This window comes from Pollicipes pollicipes, unplaced genomic scaffold, assembly GCF_011947565.3.
Source record: "Pollicipes pollicipes isolate AB1234 unplaced genomic scaffold, Ppol_2.1 Scaffold_4002;HRSCAF=4701_pilon_pilon_pilon, whole genome shotgun sequence".
NCBI lineage: Eukaryota > Metazoa > Arthropoda > Thecostraca > Pollicipedomorpha > Pollicipedidae > Pollicipes > Pollicipes pollicipes.
The window spans coordinates 5314201-5333855 of NW_023596420.1; the positions used below are offsets into that span (position 1 = coordinate 5314201).

A 19655-nucleotide genomic window follows, 5' to 3' on the forward strand; every position below is an offset into this window, starting at 1 on the left:
AGATGTGAAAGTTTTCTGACGGTACTGCTCTGCTCCCCAAGCTTGCAATGATCTGTTTCTCATGCTTTTGAAGAAGAAGATTCGTGTGGTTGACCATTAGGCCTTTCTCCATAAAGGGGCGCTTGACGATTGAAGGATTTGTTTTGAACAGCTGAAATTATTAGAAATATTAAGTGCGACCATGGGATGTTTATTTTGCAATGATGCTGCAATATGTTTCTTCGAAATATGTGCTGGTGATAATGATTGTTGTTTGGCGCTGCGCCAGCCTCATCTTCATCATCCAACTACATGGTCCTTTTCGGGCTTTAAAAAAAAAAACTGGGGAAGAGGGGGCGCTCTGGGGCCTTTGACTTTGCAGGTATCTCAACAGCATAAAATGGGCGCGGAAATTGGATCATTCTACACCAGTGTTTCCGAACCTTCTCGGGTCTCTTTCCACTGGAGGTGAATCGAATGATGATCTCGCCGAGCCAAACAACAACGCTCAGTAAGTAAAAGCCATGCGTATTGTTAGTCCACTTCTTAGCCCCGACTGTGAACGGGGTTCCTTCAGCGACTAATAGGTTTAAGGCTCAGAGAAGTGCCTAGCATAGCGGCTGCACTCAGGCGACACGAACAGGACCGGGTTCTCGTCATCTCGCTCGTGTCCAGATACTCCATGCCAGTGCCGCCCCTCATCGCATGGCTACTGTGACAGCTATGTTCGGCTCAACTTCAGTGGTGTGTGGCGGTGCACGTGGTGGCATCGCCTGTCAGTTAGTACCTGGCTGTGGGCGCTGCCGGTTTTTATTTTTCGTTATTTTTCACGACTCGGTCGTTGTTTGGCTACGATGCTGTTTCGCTCATCCCCACGCTCTAGATCCTCGACTCCCCCCCCCCCCCCCCCCCCAGGGGATTTCCACCGAATGGGAAACCCCGTTTTATACAATACACTTGACAATATGTGTCATCCGTAACCTGAGTAACAGATGGCGGTTGTTTGGTATTTGATTTTTTTTTTTTTGCTTTCAAAGGGCCCACTTTTTCGCTCCGCCCTCGTGCGGGTCATAACAGAAGTCGCATTGGGGCACTTTCGAGTACAGGCGAAACGTAGCCAGCACGTCGTTACCACCGCCAAATTGTCAGGACGTTAAACTTTGTTTTTTCCTCGCGGCAAAAAGGACAAAAAGACTTGTGTTCCTGGATGTAAAAATACAGGAACACCGAACAGTGGGGTGGAGCATTGTCGCGGACGGGTGTGTTCCTGTTCTGTGTGTCGTCCCAGACCACAGCCTGGGTATGGTTAGAGTGTGGTCAGGAAGGAAAAAGACGTCACCCAAATTGGTTGCTGATTTCTTGTTTGGAAACATGCAAGAATTAAACATTCCGCCGCGCGTATGATGATACTTATCTCACAACGCTTAATTGTAGGCTTTGGATTATATGCGTCTCGTCGCGAAGACCCCGATGATGGCTGGCGGACTCACACGGATCTGGCAGTTCCGATCCCGAAGAGGCATGTCTCGCCGTCGCTTTAAATATCAAGCGCAAGTCCGGGTTCGGTTATCTCCAGCGGCTAGGAATTTGACATATACACCTACGGTACAGCTGCGTGACTATTCTAGAGATCTTCATGGCTTGATGTTCTACAAAAAACGCGGGGCGCCATGTTTGCAGCGCCGTACCGTTTGAAATACGCGAGCATCTTGAGTCGAGTATCTGATGAGATGAACAGGTCGAATAGGAATACCTGGAAGTTCATTGCCTGGAAATTTATCCACCCGATAAAATTCACATTTTTTAATGTTTTTTTTTTTTTGCTTGACTTGGCATGGTCTCTGTGAAAAACTTGATTGGCGCGGGCGAAATTATTTACTAACCAGATTTCCGTCTACTCGGCTTGAACCCCGTCCTACGACGCCATTTCAGCTTGGCTTAGTAGCAAACTGAGAACGCACGCGTCCCCCGCCCCCTATGATTTCCCCCGCAGCCGTGTTTACTCCGTCTAATGGTGTAGCAGCAGCTCTCGTCTGTAGGTTCGCGCCGGTAACTGCTCCGCTGAGTGGCATGATTCCACCTTGGCGGAAAACCGCCAAGGTTGTTCTCACGAAGGCTGGGACGATGCTGACGAAAGAGCGCAACAGACTGGAGGTCCATATTTGTGCCGAGTGCACCGTCAAAGTCTTAAATAAACTTAAATATGAAAACTTAAATATGTCACCTAACTCCGTGCCCGAAACACGATTGTATTATCATAGCGCGTCAGTGTGGATTCCGATGCCGTCATTCTGCAGAAAATAATGGGATCATCACTTCCTTCTGGCGACAATGGAAGCATTGTGGCTATCAACTCATTACATATCTTGTCTTATTGTCACCGTGTCGAAACAAAACATTTGAAGCAGTGTATTTTCTTAACAAAAACATTAGTCACGAAAGGAGTACACGGCCCAACACGGACACCTATTGCTGACCGGAGCCTGTCATTGAGGTAATACGCCACATCCAAGAAACGTCGTGTTCAGAGCTCTTTCCGGGGTGCATCAATGTGGTCACATGACGTGACCCATGCGCTCTATAAAGGAGAACATGTGGTACGTCTGCATACCTCGCAACCTCCCTTCATCGTCGCTTGCTCGCGTGTCGTGACTATCACGTTCCACATGTTCAGTCAAAAATTGTTGATTGCTTCATGGGAACCTACATGGCCGTATATTTGTTTGTCTTGTTAAGCGGTGCGATCAAAACCACTAAATTAAGAGCAGACGTCTGTCGTGTCTTCATGTTCTCGTATACTTGTCTGTGTCAACATTTCGTTGCCTTGACAACAGCACAGCCGGCTGCCCGATTGCCGTGAAGTTGGCACGACTTGCTGATCCTCCGTGACGATCGACGGCATAGATCCACGCCCGTTCGATACCGTTGTCGGCCGCGGTGCACGTGAGAGCGGAGCGTTTTGGCATTTAGCAGGCAGACTTGTGTATTTTATGTAGGAGAAACAGGTTGTGCTGAGGCCAAGTTAAAAGCATGCCGCAATGCCCGAACGGCGAGGACTGTAGCGCGCTCGCACAGGGGGACTGCCAATGGACACAGGTCTGCAAAGCTTAGAAAGCTTATCAGAACACTGTGCGTACCAATGAGATGCGAATCATCGGCACGTGGTCGGAGACGACGCTGTTCGATGCCAACAGTGTCGACGCCTCGCCAAGCCAAGCAAGTGGGGACCACAAATAAATGACAGTATTTGATAATCTGAGCGCGTGGAACAGTGTTGCGCGGGCGTTTGGTCCGAATAATCAATGAGCGTTAAATAGCCTACTACCGCTGGGACCCAGCGTATAGTGTGGGGGCACGAGTCCACGTCATGTCGGTGGTGGCTGCGAAACTGGCGCCAGCGGCGTCGCCTCTTCGCATGATGAAGCAGGCGCGAACCGCCGGTCTGTTTCTTCATTTTAACGCATTGCCCTTTTTTAGGGATTTATGGCTGGAACGATTTTCCGTTCTTCTTTATTGCAATGTGGATATATATATATATATATATATATATATATATATATATATATATATATATATATATGTATGTGTGTGTGTGTGCATGCGTGTGTGCGTGCGTGCGTGCGTGCGTGCGTGCGTGCGTGCGTGCGTGCGTGCGTGCGTGCGTGCGTGCGTGCGTGCGTGCGTGTGTGCTTGCAGACGATCAACGCTTTCATATTTGTCGTCTATTTCACATGCTATCTGTTTTGCTGTTACGTTGTGCGTCCTTAAGCGTATGTGTCATCTCCGTCTTGCAGTAATTGGTCGATACCAAAACAGCATGTGACACTTCCTTCATATAACAGACAGTGCCAGTAGTCGTCTCTTTCACCAAGTTCGTATAAGTGAAGGCGTTTGCTTGTTAACAACATCTTGTGCTAGCAGTCGAAATGTAACCACTGAACCTTAACGTTACCAGCCACTGCACACGGCCTGTTGAAGAATGCTCTCTAACTGAACGTTGCTTGCGGTCTATGCCCTTTCCCTATTTTCGTATCATGGGACGGCTTCTGTTGCTTTTCACATTCCAAGTATGATTGTGTTGCCTAACAAACTTTGCATACACATTTACATGCAACTAATATTTGCATGCATGACATTCAGTCGCATCGAATAACTCGTGTCGTGCTGCCGGGACTGACGTGAGCACCGGCTGGCAAGACTGGAGGCGTGCTTATCTGGTAGCGAGCTCGGTCGCGGAGTTTTATGCGGGTTATTTTTGTGTTATTCGGCTCAGTCGGTCACATGATTTAGCTGAAGAAACTGCGCTGTTGCGGAATTCACAAATATGGCTTCAAAATACACAGGCTCGTTGTGTGCCTGGCTGCTCAGAGACGCACCTTGTTTCATCTGTGTTGCTACAAGGAGGCGTTTTTGGCCCTGTTCTCTTCCAGTTCAGTGTTAATGATCTAACCACAGCTGTAAATGGTACGTGAATTGTGTGCCGACAGCACAAGATATCTTTTCCAGACCAGCATTAGAACTAGACGCAGCTATCTCCCGTCTGCAAGCTGCACCTGATTAATTAGCTGCATCACATATTCTACTCGGAGCGGTTTGACATGGAGTTAATGTAAAGATCAGGCGTTATCGATTGCAAAGATCAGACGTTATCGATTGAAATCAAAGGAGGCCTGCGATGCGTCAGCCTTCTGAGATGACCGTTTTAAACGGCATACCTCTTATTAAGCTGCCCATTTTAAGCCGCGGGTAGCGATCCTATCAAGTGACATCTCGAGTAATCGCACAGACATGGCTATGTTCAGCGCGCAGGCGTGCTGATCAGCTCTGTTTCGCCAAAGCGCGTAAAAAAACAAGAATGCGCAGGTGATCAGCGCTTTTTGTCGTACGGTGTAGCGGACTTGTGTTATCAAACAGGACGAAAATATGTAATGTATATATATATATATATATATATATATATATATATATATATATAGATAATGTATATGGACGTGTATGCGTACGTGTGTGCGTGTGAGTGTGCGTGGGATTTTTAGTGTTCTGATGCATTGCCAATGACGGTGCTGGACGCTTAGCATGGCATATGCCCCAGAACCTGAGACCGACTGGAACAGTTACTTTTTAAAGTGCACACATTGAAGTGAATCGCACGATAGTGTCTGTTTATCCTGAGGGCACACCATCTCGGCTACCAAGCCTTTTTTATGATAAGGCATGCTTAGCGTCTCAAGGAACGGTTAGGACGTCTAATCCTCACATCATCATGCATTCCATTTGTATGTATACATATATATATATATATATATATATATATATATATATATATATATATATATGCATCACACGCATTCGGGCTCAAATTGAGGGAAAGATTTTTCGCGGAAATTCCTTGTTTACCATATGCCGCTTAAAACTTGAGCTCAGAAAGCTGATGAATGTCGCAAGCAGGCGGTGTTAAATTATTCACTTGCGGTGGTGTCTTGTGAAATAATCTCTTTCGGTCACATGCGTCATTGCGTTTGCATCGTATGCGTGTGACATGTATATTGCGCATGGGGGTTGTTCTGCATGCTACATCATAATGTAAATATGTTAGCTAAACCAGCTAGTAGACTGTCCCCGGCCATATCCTAGTATACTGGTGATATGACATATGAAAGTGCGAAAGCCTGCACTGATGAAAACGTCCCGCTTTTCCGTAAGGTCCTCCCGGCAGAGGTACGGGCTGGGAGCGTAGCTACGATGGATCGTTATTGTCATTGAGGCCTTACGACGCACTCAGGTGCTGAGGCTGTATGGCGTCGCATGCCTCTCACCCTGACAGGAAGGGCGGGCACCGCGGGGAATCGAACCCCGTACCTCCGGTTTCCCCGACGCGCGGTGGTAGCTACGATGGAGTGCTTATTTCATAAACAATTCACTGTACCCCAACGCCATTCATGGCATGGTCGAGGCGGACATGATAGTGGGAGTAAGTATGCAAGCGTGACCCAGTTGGCAGGGGAGTCATGCCTGCGCTGATACTGGCCGCAAAATCACAGTAGGACGCCGTTTGTTTCAAACATCTGCCTTTCCTCTTCCTGGAAACGTTTTTCTGCACACCGGAAGACTGTGGTTCTTACCCCGTGCAATCCTCTTACTGCCCGTCTCCTGTAAATCAGCATCACGCACAAAACTAAATTATGAACTTAATTGTCATTATTTTTGTACTAACAAAATCACAGTAAGCTTCCCCCCGCAACAAAAACAGAAACAAATGGCGACAAAATGTGTTCACCAGCTGCAAGCTACGGCTTCATCCCGGGAAAGTATGTTACGAATGATGGGAAATGAACACAAACGTTTCCATGGCGACATCGCAATGAAAAGTTGCCCACTATACATAGCTTCCTTTTGTGAAAACACTGGCCTAATGCTTCCTGACGGATTGGAAGGTGCCTGAACGGGCCAAATGTTTCCGGCAGCACCAGTTTATGCAAAAAAGGTGCGGGAAATTGTGCGTTTTCGGGAGTATTCAAAGTCAATATAAGGAGTCAATCTATGATGCACACTCAGTGAATGTAGCTACCCTCCGTCTTGCGTCAGGTCCTCATTATGCCCATCTCTTGAAAACTAATAGTGAAAACGAGCAGTCAATGAACGGTTTTGTTTTCGGCACTGTTTTTTTTTTACTGGTAACCCCGGCTAGAAGGATAGGACCCTGCATTTTCAAAGAGCGTGAACATCGAACGATGCGTTAAAACAACACGAAAGGCGTGGCAAATTTACGGTTAAAGCTTATGGACATGCTTGACAGTCGCAAATGCAACCTCCTCTGGAACAGACAGATCCATCATACGCGGATCTGATTACCCTGGTCCTGTTCGGTGGTGATATGTCATTGCCAACATCCACGCACCGCTCTGAAAGCTGGGTTGAAGCGGCCAGTGTCTCCGCGCTCGTGGAGCCGCGCATGGAGCCATTAGGTCTGTTGCGTCGTGCCCTTGATCAGGCCGGTCGTCAGCAGCATTAATAAGTCTCGGTCGATATCTAATAGATCAGGCGGTTCCGGCCGTTAGAAACTTTTCTGGACATGAGCTGTCACTCTGGTGGTGGTCATAGTCAGTCTCTGAGCCATGACAAGGAATGTTGTCTCCGCCAGAACCTAAGTCGCCCCCCTCCCCCCCCCCCCCCCTCCTCTCCTGCTCGATGGCCGTGCGATATGGACTGTTCTTTCAAGCACGCTGGTACGCAATGGCTGCAAAACTGTGAAAAACGTCTGCATTCTTAAAGTGTCTACGTCAGTTTTTTATGAAATGGTTATGGAATTTGCTGTATGATAGTCATTATCACTATCATTTATAAGCAGTCTCAGCCCTTTTTCCGAATGTGTTTTTTCTGAACAATAATAGCTATGCTTGCCAACTCGGTCTTAAGAGTCATAGTAATAGTAATGTATGTAGCATATTGGTACCTGCTCTGACAGTATGACAGATAGGAAGCTTAGTTGCATCTGCTTTTATAAGCAACGGACCTGGTTGCAAAAACGGACACCTCAAGGTGGTAGAAGTCCAACGGCAGCAGGCTGCTTTTTTAAATGGCTTCATCGGCACGAAAAATGTCTGCCAAATGCTCGATGATGTCACTGCGTACTTACCGTCTGATGAGCTGACGTGTCGCTGCCCACCTCCAATGTGCCGAGGCAGATAGCTCATGGCACCTAGCGTGTAAGAGTAACGGCTGTTGGCACTATCGTAAAACCGATTTATACTGTCAGAACATTAGCTCGTTGGTTACGTAGATTGGGTAATTTGCTCCGAAATTTTTGATCGTCACGTGGTTCGTGCTGTATTATTGGATAAAATCCTTGATCAAGAACTCAATGTCTCGGGCAAGTCTTGAAAACTGCCTGCGTTCCTGCTCCTGCACTCCCTATAAAGCTGATTCGGTCGCTGGCATTATTATTGATAGTGATCTAATTGAGGACTGCATTCTCTCCGAAATAATGCTAGGTGTGATAATTCGAGTTATTCCTTGACCGGTTGGTCGTTGAAGTTCTAGAAAATAACGACGTTTAAGTCCTGGAGGACATTTAGATGTATTTTTGGTGGTGGATTCAAAGCATGATGTGTAGATCTGGACAGACACTAATCAGGCATGTTAACGTTCTTGAAAAAGGCAGTCGCATCCAGACATGGTCATGTTGGCCCAAAGATCAAAATGTTTCGCATATTTTCCGTGGTTATGGAATCCTCAAGACGTTGCAGCGCAAGAGGAGCCGACTTGAGCTAATAGTAGCATAAATTCTGAGGTTGCGGAGGTATGACATGGCACATTTGCGCAGGCGCGGAAAGTTTTTTGAAATCGGGGGGGGGGGGGGCGGTCTGAGGTAACAACCTAGCCTCGTTTTACGGTTTTATCAGACTTGGCTCCCTTGATTTGAGAATTTTGAAAACTGGGTTGAAATTGGGTTTTTGTTAATTGTTTTTCATGCTCAAGGGCTAAAAAGTTGGCGGACTCGAATGCATCATGAGTTCCTCCACCCGAACTATTCCCCTTCAGGCAGGTGGCCTCTTGTTCTGGGGCCTCGGCATACCTACTGACGGCAAAACGTCCACTCTTGGAGATCACAAAAGCAAAACGGCAAGAGCTAGAAATTGTCACATCTTGTGCTTTTAAGTCTGTCGCGTCACGCATTATAGCCAGGTTTGTTTTATCCAAAAACACGTAATAAAGGTTGAGGTTTACACAAATTTACTTTGGTCCCCGTAGAGAGCGCGAATGGCATCTTGACATGTTGTGGCGTACGATCTTTGTGGATGTCTCATCCATCCATCCATCCATCCCCATCCACTGTCAACCTGTGGTTATGTGTGTCGTTGGGTCCAATATGTATTTGGATGCACCAGCCGCTCCCCGAGAACGTGGTGAAGAACTCCCCGAGAACGTGATGATCTGACACGAATGGGCATTGTCCGGAGTAAAGTACTCCCGACCAACCACTACTAACCGCGCTGTCTGTCGATCCGGCTCTGTTGCCTCGCCTGAGTGCTTCTGCAGTACACCACAAAAATACTGGCATGATCATTCCTAGCTTATCGCCTTATTTTTGTCTGTGTAACGCGGTTTGTATGCTGCACATTTGCGTAATACGTTGATAAGTGTCATGAAAATAAGGTTGTGCTAGTCAACTCACCCGCGAAATGCTCTGTGAATGTCATTTTCGTGTAGTTTTTTGGTCAGTTCAGTATTTTCACTTTTGCTGGCGTTGCAATTCGGTACACTACGCCCAATATGCGCGCTGGTCGCGGTGCGACACTGACCACGCCGTAAGTGGTGTGTCGCGGTGCGACACTGACCACGCCGTAAGTGGTGTGTCGCGGTGCGACACTGACCACGCCGCAAGTGGTGTGTCGCGGTGCGACACTGACCACGCCGTAAGTGGTGTGTCGCGGTGCGGCACTGACCACGCCGTAAGAGGTGTGTCGCGGTGCGACACTGACCACGCCGTAAGTGGTCTGTTGCTGTGCGACACTGACCACGCTATGAAGGGTCTGTCGCGGTGCGACACTGACCGTGCTGTGAGCAGTTGGTCGCGGTGCGACACTGACCATGCTGTGGGCAGTTGGTCGCTGTGCGACACTGATCGTGCTGTGAGCAGTAGGTCACGATGCGACACTGACCATGCTGTGGGCAGTTGGTCGCTGTGCGACGCTGACCATGTTGCGAGAGGTCTGTCGCGAGTCTTTCGCAAAAACCCGTGTGGGTCGCATCAGATGCCGACTCCTGATAATGCATGCAAATGATCTGGGCCCCCTCATGCAGGCCAGTCTACGGGGAAGACAGGACTCGTGACGGCGCTCCGAGGGCCGCTTGGATTTCCCGCCTGGCACATTTGCATGCACTCCCCGCGGCACTCTGTGGCGACATACCCCACCCAGCCATCTCATCAGATGGGCGGCCGAGGCACAGAGCATGTTTGTTCGTCCAGTGACGCCACGTCTTCGATGCCTCGTCTGGAGCGCCGCGGGCGCGGCCGGCGCGGACGAAAAGACTGAAATGTCCGGCCGCAGCACGGGGTTTCCGATGAGCGAGTCGTGGCTCCGGAGACGGTGAGGCGAGTTCGCGTGAACGGTGACGCTGCGAAGCTCGGGATGCCACGCGGCAGACACGGCGTCGCGCCGGCTTGATGATGTGATGGAGAGCGCCCGGGGCGCACCCGCCGCGCGCTTTCCTCTCCCTCAGCCAGCCGCAGCTCGTCGGGCGAGTCCACTAGGGGTTTCACCAGTGTCCTAGAATTGCTGACTTTGGGTGTAAAGCAACACCCCATGAGGAGGGATTTTTCACTCCTTTTCCCCATATTTTATGTGAATTTTTCACTCCTGCCTGACATTGCCCAATCGCACATGCCAAACCCCTATTTCCCTTTCTGAGGTTTTCAGATGTCATCCAAAACCGAGCTCATTTGAAACCGCCAAGCATAAACGAGGCTTCGCAGAACCTGGACACCTATGGCTTTGTCCTGCCTCACCTACATCTGAATCATGTCTATGTATGCACAGAGCAAGGGCGCCAGGTACCTCCAAGCCCAGGAACCCCAGCGACCCCAGCCGCTTGCACGCATTAAGCTTGGTTTGTTTACAAAATGCATCACAATCTGCAGCTGTGCGCCAACTGCAAGGTTTTCACGCATCCCCTACTTTTTTGGTCTCCACCACACCACGAAAGCAGAGCCTGGTGCAAACACCAGCAAGGCCTGGTAGAGAATTTTGCTCCACGTATTTCTTTTTTCCCGAGGAAACTTGACCACTAATTTGCGTCACTCCCGAAATGCAGAAGTGAAAAGTTCAAGAAATGTCTTCTAGATTAAACCCACAAGAAGAATATCACCATTTGAGCGCTTATATTAACAGATGTTAAGTCAAATTAGCTGATTACGAAATGTTGCGAGAAAAGTGTCGGTCTTTATGTTTATTTAGCACTTTTGTTTTTCTTGGTATCATACCAGTGTGATACTACTCTATTCTTCCTTCCTTTTCGATTGTCTTTAGAGGTACCATCTGCTGCTTAAAATTTTGACCAATTTCTCTGCAAGATGCTCCAATTGCAAACTTGTACGTATTTCATACATAAATTGGATTAATTCGCCAGCCGCCCAAACATGTTTGATATGCACCCAAGCGTGAACAATTCACAGGGAATGAAGGAGACAATTTGAACCACGGAACTTAGTTTTACCGGTATTTTTGCCCCCTTAGACCTTCGGTTAACCGTTTTCTTGGTTCATGGCGGTGCTCAATAGTGATAAATCCAAGCCTTTCGAGTGTCTGACTCACCAGGCTACCTTGCAAGACCATTCTAATGCTGCCATATACAGCCTTGGGACAGACCTGACGCAGCTAATACAGAAGTGTGTAATGGCGAAATTCTGCCCTCTGGAGATGTTTATCATGCACACCTCTACTTTGTTTCGCATTTTGATATTGAAGGTTGGTGGGCATGATTGATATTTATATTTGGGGGGTGAGTCGGATGACTCTGTCTACCAGTAGACCATGCAAAAGGTACTGAATTTTTCTTTTGGGGGGAGCAGGAGGAAGCCAGTAAGCCTCCTGTGGACCAATTAATTGCTTACCTTACCTGCTTTCATCACACCATTGGTAACCAGTTTGCCATTTTCTGTTTTAATGAATCGAGTTCTGCCATAAGACAAATTATGATGCCACAATGCATACAGTGGGCTTGTTTTGTTCCATATTCTTGGTTATTTGCCCCAAATATGTTAAAGTGGTCCCTCATGGCTGCCTTAACGAGATGTTTTCTGTAGTTGTCATGGTTTGCTGACTGGCAACTGACTGCACTGTACATATGCACTATATTTTTAACACAGGGATACTCTAAGCTGCATAGCAATTATAATATAAATTAAATATTGGTATATAACAAATAGTCAGACCACCCTATTGAAATGTGAAGCCAACATCTCAAACTTTGTCATTAAATATGATAAACACACCCAAATGGATGCATTTGCTGCAGCTGAAAAGGCAAGCAGCAATACTGGCATGGTTATCTAAAAGTTACGTTATTTTTGGAGAAGAGAAATCGTTTTGTAGAGCGTACCCGTTATTGCCCTTGACATAGGTTAACCATGACAGCCAAAATAAGTCGTTCAAAGTAATTTAAAGTGTTTTGATTTGTGTGTTGTCAACTTTGTCTGATGTCAACAACCATACGCCATCAACCATCAACTGAATAAAAATGCAAGTTGAAACCAGCCAAAACTAGCTTTAAATATCATGTTTTTATCACAAGTGCTGTTGCAAGTGCACAAGTGCTCAACAGATAGGTGAGTTGAGATGATGTTCATCATATGGGCTACCCTAGGTTAGGTTGGTCAAGTGCATGGCAAGTGGCAATAGGAATTGTGCAAGAATCAGTAACTCACAACTGCTGTTGTGATTACAGGATGAGATGGTTATAAAACAGGTTATAAAAGGTTACCAAACAGGTTACCAAACAGGTTATACAGGATGAGATGATGTAAAGCCACTTTAGGTTAGGCATAGGCTACTTTCATTGAAATAAGCATTGATATTTGATAAGAAACAGTGAGAAAATGTTTGTTTTCCCTGACCCCATCTTAACAGAAGCCAGAAGTATGTCTTCTGTGTTTGACTTGGTGATGGCTAATGTGTAGAATTCCAAGGTTTTTTCTTTAGAGTGTTTTATGCTTGTTCAATCTTCTGTCGTTATTTTGTTATTGAATTCCTTGGCTTCGTTTTGTTTTAAAAGTATTGTGGAAGGGAATTGAAAAGTGCAGCATCAAATTATTGGTGTAAATAATTTGTTATGCTCATAATATTGTCATGAAATTACTATGCTTTAACACGCGCCCGGTTGGCCTGCTAGATACCCTTCGCTCGGGTGGGGGTCAATTTGACCCCCCTCTGCGATTTCGGGAACTAAGAAAGCTAGAGACACCAAATGTATAGGGTGTCTTGACCTATAAGGGAACTCACTTGGGTTAAGGTTTCAGCTTCCTAGGTCATGACCTTCAGGTCGAATAACGTCAAGCAAGGTCAGATTCCAGGTTGGTCTCCAAAGCGACCCCAGAATCTAGGCAACTGTCTCTAAGCAAGAGGTCACAAGCCCATTCGAGCTCATTGACCTTGTTTGACTCCTTGAAGGTTATGGTGACCAAAACGATACAAGACTGCTTCGCGTTTTGCATTTGAATAAACGACAAAGATAACGCTAGGCAGTATGTTCCTAAAACTAAACCCAGGTCATCATAGGTCAGTGACCTGTTCTGACCTCTAAGAAGTCAATTGAAGATGTATAATGCGGTTCCTGCTGTCAATAAATTCGAAATGAGCACCAGGTACTATCCCATACAGGAACCCTAGAGTAATAAATCAGGTTGGTTTTGACCTGGGTCTGACCATCATACCTGACCTTAGGTCAACATAATTTGCTAATTCAATATTTGTGGTGCCTAAGAAAGCATCTCAGAGATGTGTGTCTTCGTCAAACACTCCGTTGTTGTATCAGATTGAACAATTCCCTAGAAATTGCCTTCGCTGAAACCATGGGCTGACTTTGACCTGTCATAGGTTAGCGACCTTACAAGGTGCATCTAAAATTTGTATGTCAAACGATCCGCTGTGAAATTTCTACAGCTATGCAAAATTTGGCGCGGTTACGCCGCGCCGTTCAGAAACCATTCGCGTTAATGGGCGCGTGGGCGCGTGTTAATGTATTCTTTTTCACTCACTTTAATGGCCTAAAATATCAAAAAACGAAATAGTTTTGTCAGGTTCCTGATATTACGTCCATGTCAACTTGAAATATGTCTTCGTTTGCTGAAGCATCAGTCACGAGCTCATAAGTTCCATTTTTTGTGGATTAATTTTTTCACTCCTGCACGGTCTTTTTGCGATGGAATTTTTCACTCCCACCCTAGTTCAAAAGCGATTCTAGCTCCATGGGTTTCACGCAGCGCGAATCGCTGGGCAGAGGGGGGAGGGGGAGCTCATCGCACGCGGCCTGTCTGACTACCGGTGAGGGTCGTGGAAACTCGTGCGAACGTTATCACCACTGCACCAGGAGATCGGCTCCCAGAAGGGGCGGCGGCGGTGACCGTCTCAATGTCAGGGTGCCTGTCCTCCCCATCCCTCCGACCCCGTCGGCCGGTCGAACTGCCGGTCATTCCGCGCCGCATCAGTTTCCCGTTAGCGCGCTGAAGGTCACCATCTCGGTCAGGCGTCACCGGGCCCTAACGACAGCCATTCTTCTGGGCGTGCGTTGGCGACAAACGCTCACACAGGACTGCCGCGAGCGTCTAGCACAGGCGCCGTGTGCCGCGGGCAATCAGGGACGATCGGCCCGCGGCGGTCGCCGGAAAGCGAACGGTTACGCCACGGCGCGCCGCACGACAAAAATGCCGCGCGGCGGCGTCTTCGTGCCGGCGGCGCGGCCGGCCGGGGCCCGCTATATAAGCGGCGGGCGCCGGACGGGGGGCATCAGTCGCTCCTGGTCCAGCGCCCCGTCCGCCACAACCACTCTCAACATGCAGCTGTTCGTCGCCGCGTGCCTGCTGGCCTGCGCCGCCGCCTTCCCGCAGGGGCAGTTCGAGGGCTCCGGCGAGCCGCCGGCCCTCCGCTCGGGCTTGAACGACGTCGGCATCTTGCGCTCGGATTTCGACATGAGCGAGGACGGCTCGTTCCAGTACGGCTTCGAGTCGACTGACGGCACAGTCGTGGACGCGGCCGGCGAGCAGCGCCAGATCGGCAACTCGGCTGGCATCGTGATGCGCGGCTCATACTCGTACGTGTCGCCCGAGGGTAACAACATCGCGATCTCCTGGGTGGCCGACGAGTCGGGCTTCCGCGCCGAGGGCGACAGCATTCCGGCCGTGCCCGAGTACGTGTCGACGCTGCTGAAGAACCTGCCGGCCGCGCCGGCGCCGGCGCTGCTGTCGACCGTCCGCACCGCCCCGCTGGCGCCTGTCCGCCAGGAGGTCGTCGCCGCGCCGGAGTCGGTGGTGGAGGAGGAGCTGCTGACGGTGGTGAGCGCCGATGAGCCCCAGCAGGAGGAGGAGCAGGAGGTGTTCGTCTTGCCGACGGTGGATGAGCAGATCTTCGACTCCCAGCCCGAAGAGGTGGCCGTGGAGGTACCGGTCGAGGTCGTGCAAGATGTTGGCGCCGATGCCCAGCCCGAAGAAGTGGTGGCCGACGCTGTGGAGGTGCCGGCCCTCGATGCGCTGCCCGAGATCCCTGAATTGCCCGTCTTTGACGCCCTGCCAGAGGATGTCGAGGAGCAGGTGGAAGTCGTGGCTGCCGAGCTCGCTGCAGAGTCGGAGCTGCCATCGCTGCTCTCTGTAGAGGAGAGTCTGTCTGACGGCGTACCAGTACTGCTTCTGTGATCGCCCATCCACCTGCTGATTACTGCCCACCTTGCCTTGTCAGTGCCGTCAGTCAGATGGTCTCGCATAGGAAGGCCGTGATGTTCACTGTTGATGTTCACCGCTAGGTCATTGCATTGCCGGCGCGAGTATCTCCATGACCTTCTTGTATGCGCCATGTGGACGTGTGCCAACGAAATACATGATTGAGTGATGCATACCTCGTTTTCACGGAATTAGCTATTTCGTCAGAACTCGCGCTGACCTAAAGCACAAAGGGAGGCAGGCGCGATAAAAATAATGTCACATGTCTTGCAAATGCATCGGTACGGTCTGATCCAGCGCATCGTATGCAATACTTCGCCAAAGCATATACCCTGTTGCCGTAATCTGGCACTGCCCTGTGAGGAGCGACTTTATGCTTAAACAGGCTGTGGGCTGGTCATCCTCAAGCTGACCTACAAGGGCTTTCATCTCTGACTGTGAGCTAACCCAGACCGTGCTTAGGTCACTCCGACCTATCTGCTGAGCCTGACCCCGCCACAGTGGTCTGCTCCGTGCGGCGGTGGTCCTATACGTTTTTCTACCGTGACCGAAAGCTGCACGCAGCTCACTTTGAGATCGCAGCCGTACTAAGCACGGCTTGTTACGAAGGTCGCAACTCCACCTCCGCTGGAGATATATGTCAGTCTAACGGGCAGTTTAGGCCGAGAGATTCTGGCGTGTCATGCAATGCCACAATGCGGCCGCCGCCGCCGCCCGTGCCAGTGTGACCCTCTCAAGGTCACTAGTGAGACGACCTCCCTTGGTGAGTCGAGCAATCGAACGCCAATTCTGTGACACGAACCTAAGTAGTGTGCCACCTTAGTTGTCAGCCGTCCAGCGCTCCTTGACCTGACCACAGCTGAGCCTGACCCATGTTTGGCAGCGATTCGACCCACATCGTGACAGGTTCGTCACCTCCAACACGACCTCGGTCGACCTTGACCTCTGGCAGCGCACTGACTCAAATTGTGATAGTCGTCACTCCCGTCACGACCTCGATTGACCTTGACCTCTGTTTGGCAGCGAGCTGACCCAGATCGTGGCGGACGTCATCTCTGACCCGACCCTGCCCCGGACGGAGGACCACGCCTGTCCCGTGTGTGAGCACCGGGAGGCCGTCTTCTTTCAGGCGCAGTCCCGGCGTGCGGAGGTAGGCTTCCGCGCGCGCGCCGTGCCCAGGGCGCTTCACGGTCTCAGATGTGTGCTGTGGTGACGCCCGTGCTGTCAACACTGACGCCTGTATTGACACCCCGTCTGACACCTCATCTGACACCTCGTCTGACACCTCGTCCGACACACGCCGGCAGGGAGGGTTTTAGAAGCTTGAAGGTTGGTGTACGGGTTTGCATGACCGGTTTCATAAGCGGTGAAGGCATTTCAGCAGTGAGATTGAACAATTTCTGTGGCGAGAATTATCGCATTCAGGTTTACATGATCCGTATCCTGTTCCGTGCGGCTGCACGCACCTGACAAAGTTCGTTGGCTTAATCACCATCAAGCACTTTTGGCAGTGGCTATTTGTGTTCAAATTCAGTGTGCGTACGCTGACTGGAGCACAAATTTTGGCGTAGCTTCCTGCGACTTCGGCCTAATTAAAGAAAGTACAGCACGTTACCGAAGGTAACAGTGCGCTCCGTTGTTAATATTCTGCGCACTCACAGGCCGTTTTGTTCATTAGTGTCATTTATCTGCGCTCAGTATTATCCGTGCCTGGAGTCATCAGCCCGTGAGTCCGTCTCGGACTGCTCAGGTTGGCAGGAACAAGTGGTGGTGGTGCTAAGATTTCCTTTGTGGCAGAGTTTACTCCGATCGTCGACTCCCACCGGCGGGATCCGTGATCCATCCACGCGGTGCCAGTCCTCTGACGTCATTTTAGCTCGAGCCACCGTGCACCCGACATTCGAGTGTTGTTAGATCCCCCCCCCCCCCCATCCTTCCCCATGCTGCTTGATGGAACCTTCCGTGACTTTTAAACACGTGCATGATTGGGCTCAAGAATGGCGCCTCTAAGCCGGTGGAGGGCCGGCACAGCTTCGCAGAATCCTTGACATTCCGATCAGGAGCCGCGCTGTCGAACCGCCTGGTCGTCCCGGCGGGTTAATTTTTTGTACAAAGGATTGTGGCCGCGTCCTTTACAAAATTTAGGGACATTATTTCCTGTCAACCCCTCAACGCTACCGATTAATGACGCAAAAGGGTTGGTGGCCCTGCTGAATACGACGGTCACCAACACCGACTCTCTAATGGTTGCCCATCTCTGATGCGTGCTCTCGCCAGGTTCCACTTGTTTCAACTACGCAAAGTTGCGTACATGCTTGCCAATATGAGCATGACAAGACCAGACGCCTGTTCCTACGCTGCGTGATACTTTCTGAAAATGAAGACTGACTATTTCTGAGACTATTTCTGGACTGCCGAGTCATTAACACTAAGCTCGAAGCTGGACATATTGTGACGACGCGTCAAAATTGTCTACGCGGTTGATGACAACGGGTATTCGCTGCGTATTCATTGGCATTGGAAGCTAGACCATTATATTTGGAAAAGAACATAAAGCAGCGCTTTCGGCCACGGATGCTTTTGATTTCTGGCAAATCGTGTGTAATTTGTGTGATTTCGATGAAAATGAGTTTTGTTATAACATTGACGTGACGTCTTACCCTGCGAGGTCAGATTTCAAATAAAAACGTGTAAATGGTTTGCACCGATGCGGTTTCTGTTGTACTTTTACGTCGCATGCTTTCATGCGTTTACGATGCGATATTAATGAGGTTCTTGGGACAAAAGGGAACTTTTGAAACGTAGTGATGCATGATCCCAGGTTTAATTCATGTTACCTGTGTTACTTTCGATTCCATGCCTCACAAGCTAGATCATTAAATCGGACTTCTGTTGGCAGCCCCAGGCTGTGTTGTGCAACCTTTGCACAGGCCATTTTCGAGTATATCGTTTGAGCCACCTGTCGGATCAGGTCAAAAGCGGCAGTGTCGATGTTTTCATCTGATTCACACTATGTTTCCGTCGTGCTCAGCGGTAGAAATAGTTCAGGTTTGTCCAGTCATGCTCGTGTATGAAATGTCAGCCAGGCACATTCGAGGACATATTGCTATTAAAACGGCGTGGCACTGAATATGACAAAACCATGCATATTGGATCATGTATCGCAAACGCTTTGATACATTTTCATGTCTACAAGGATCAATAACTCGATGATCGGTAATTGACTTACTCTGGCAGCCATCTTCAAGCATTAACGCGTCAGATTAGCGCCGGTCACTAGCGTATGGTGTCCTCGAATGATGAAGCACACGGCCGATTGGTGGGTCTCTCCCGGGCCCCAGCGCATGGCGTCCTCGAATGGCGAAGCACACGGCCGACTGGTGGGTCTCTCCCGGGCCCCAGCGCATGGCGTCCTCGAATGGCGAAGCACACGGCCGACTGGTGGGTCTCTCCCGGGCCCCAGCGCATGGCGTCCTCGAATGGCGAAGCACACGGCCGACTGGTGGGTCTCTCCCGGGCCCCAGCGCATGGCGTCCTCGAATGGCGAAGCACACGGCCGATTGGTGGGTCTCTCCCGGGTCCCAGCGTATGGCGTCCTCGAATGGCGAAGCACACGGCCGATTGGTGGGTCTCTCCCGGGCCCCAGCGCATGGCGTCCTCGAATGGCGAAGCACACGGCCGATTGGTGGGTCTCTCCCGGGCCCCAGCGCATGGCGTCCTCGAATGGCGAAGCACATGGCCGATTGGTGGGTCTCTCCCGGGTCCCAGCGTATGGCGTCCTCGAGTGGTGAAGCACACGGCCAATTGGTGGGTCTCTCCCGGGCCCCAGTGTCGGTTTCGGCCAGCCAGTTCTTGGGTCGGCGGCTAGCTGGCCTGGCACTGGCGGTTTGGCAGTTTTGTGCCAGTGCCTAGTCCCGCGGGGCGAAAATATGAAAACGCATTCTGATTTGCGTTGCATGAACTGAAAGACTAAATAGAACTTAGCCTAACCGGCATGTGCTATTTATAAATGTTTTAAAAATTGAAAGACCAAGTAAAATCGGGTGGAATCCGGCTGGTATGTACATGCAGCGCAATTAACAAGCGCGTAGGTCCGTGGTTTATTTTTACGAAACTAGGCCTTGTTTCAACTTGGCGATGATAATAATAGAACTAGTTTTCGTGTGGAGTGAAACATGCTTCAGGAACTTAAATCAGTTAAAATTTAGCTCCAACAAAGATTACAAGAATAAAGTCGATATCCTAC

The 19655-nt window shown here is 49.6% G+C and overlaps 2 protein-coding genes across 2 annotated transcripts in view; both read left to right on the forward strand.

Moving 5' to 3' along the window:
• Polr2I (RNA polymerase II subunit RpII15) overlaps positions 1–19655 on the forward strand; it is a 55276-nt gene that overhangs the window by 30482 nt on the left and 5139 nt on the right. The window contains exon 3 of the mRNA XM_037216380.1: positions 16433–16559. Within this exon, the coding sequence (XP_037072275.1) occupies positions 16433–16559 (127 nt within the window). The remainder of the gene's footprint in view (positions 1–16432; positions 16560–19655) is intronic.
• On the forward strand, positions 14496–15700 carry LOC119093424 (uncharacterized). The gene has a single exon (XM_037216378.1). The coding sequence runs from the start codon at positions 14531–14533 to the stop codon at positions 15383–15385; it is 855 nt and encodes a 284-aa protein (XP_037072273.1). The 5' UTR covers positions 14496–14530; the 3' UTR covers positions 15386–15700.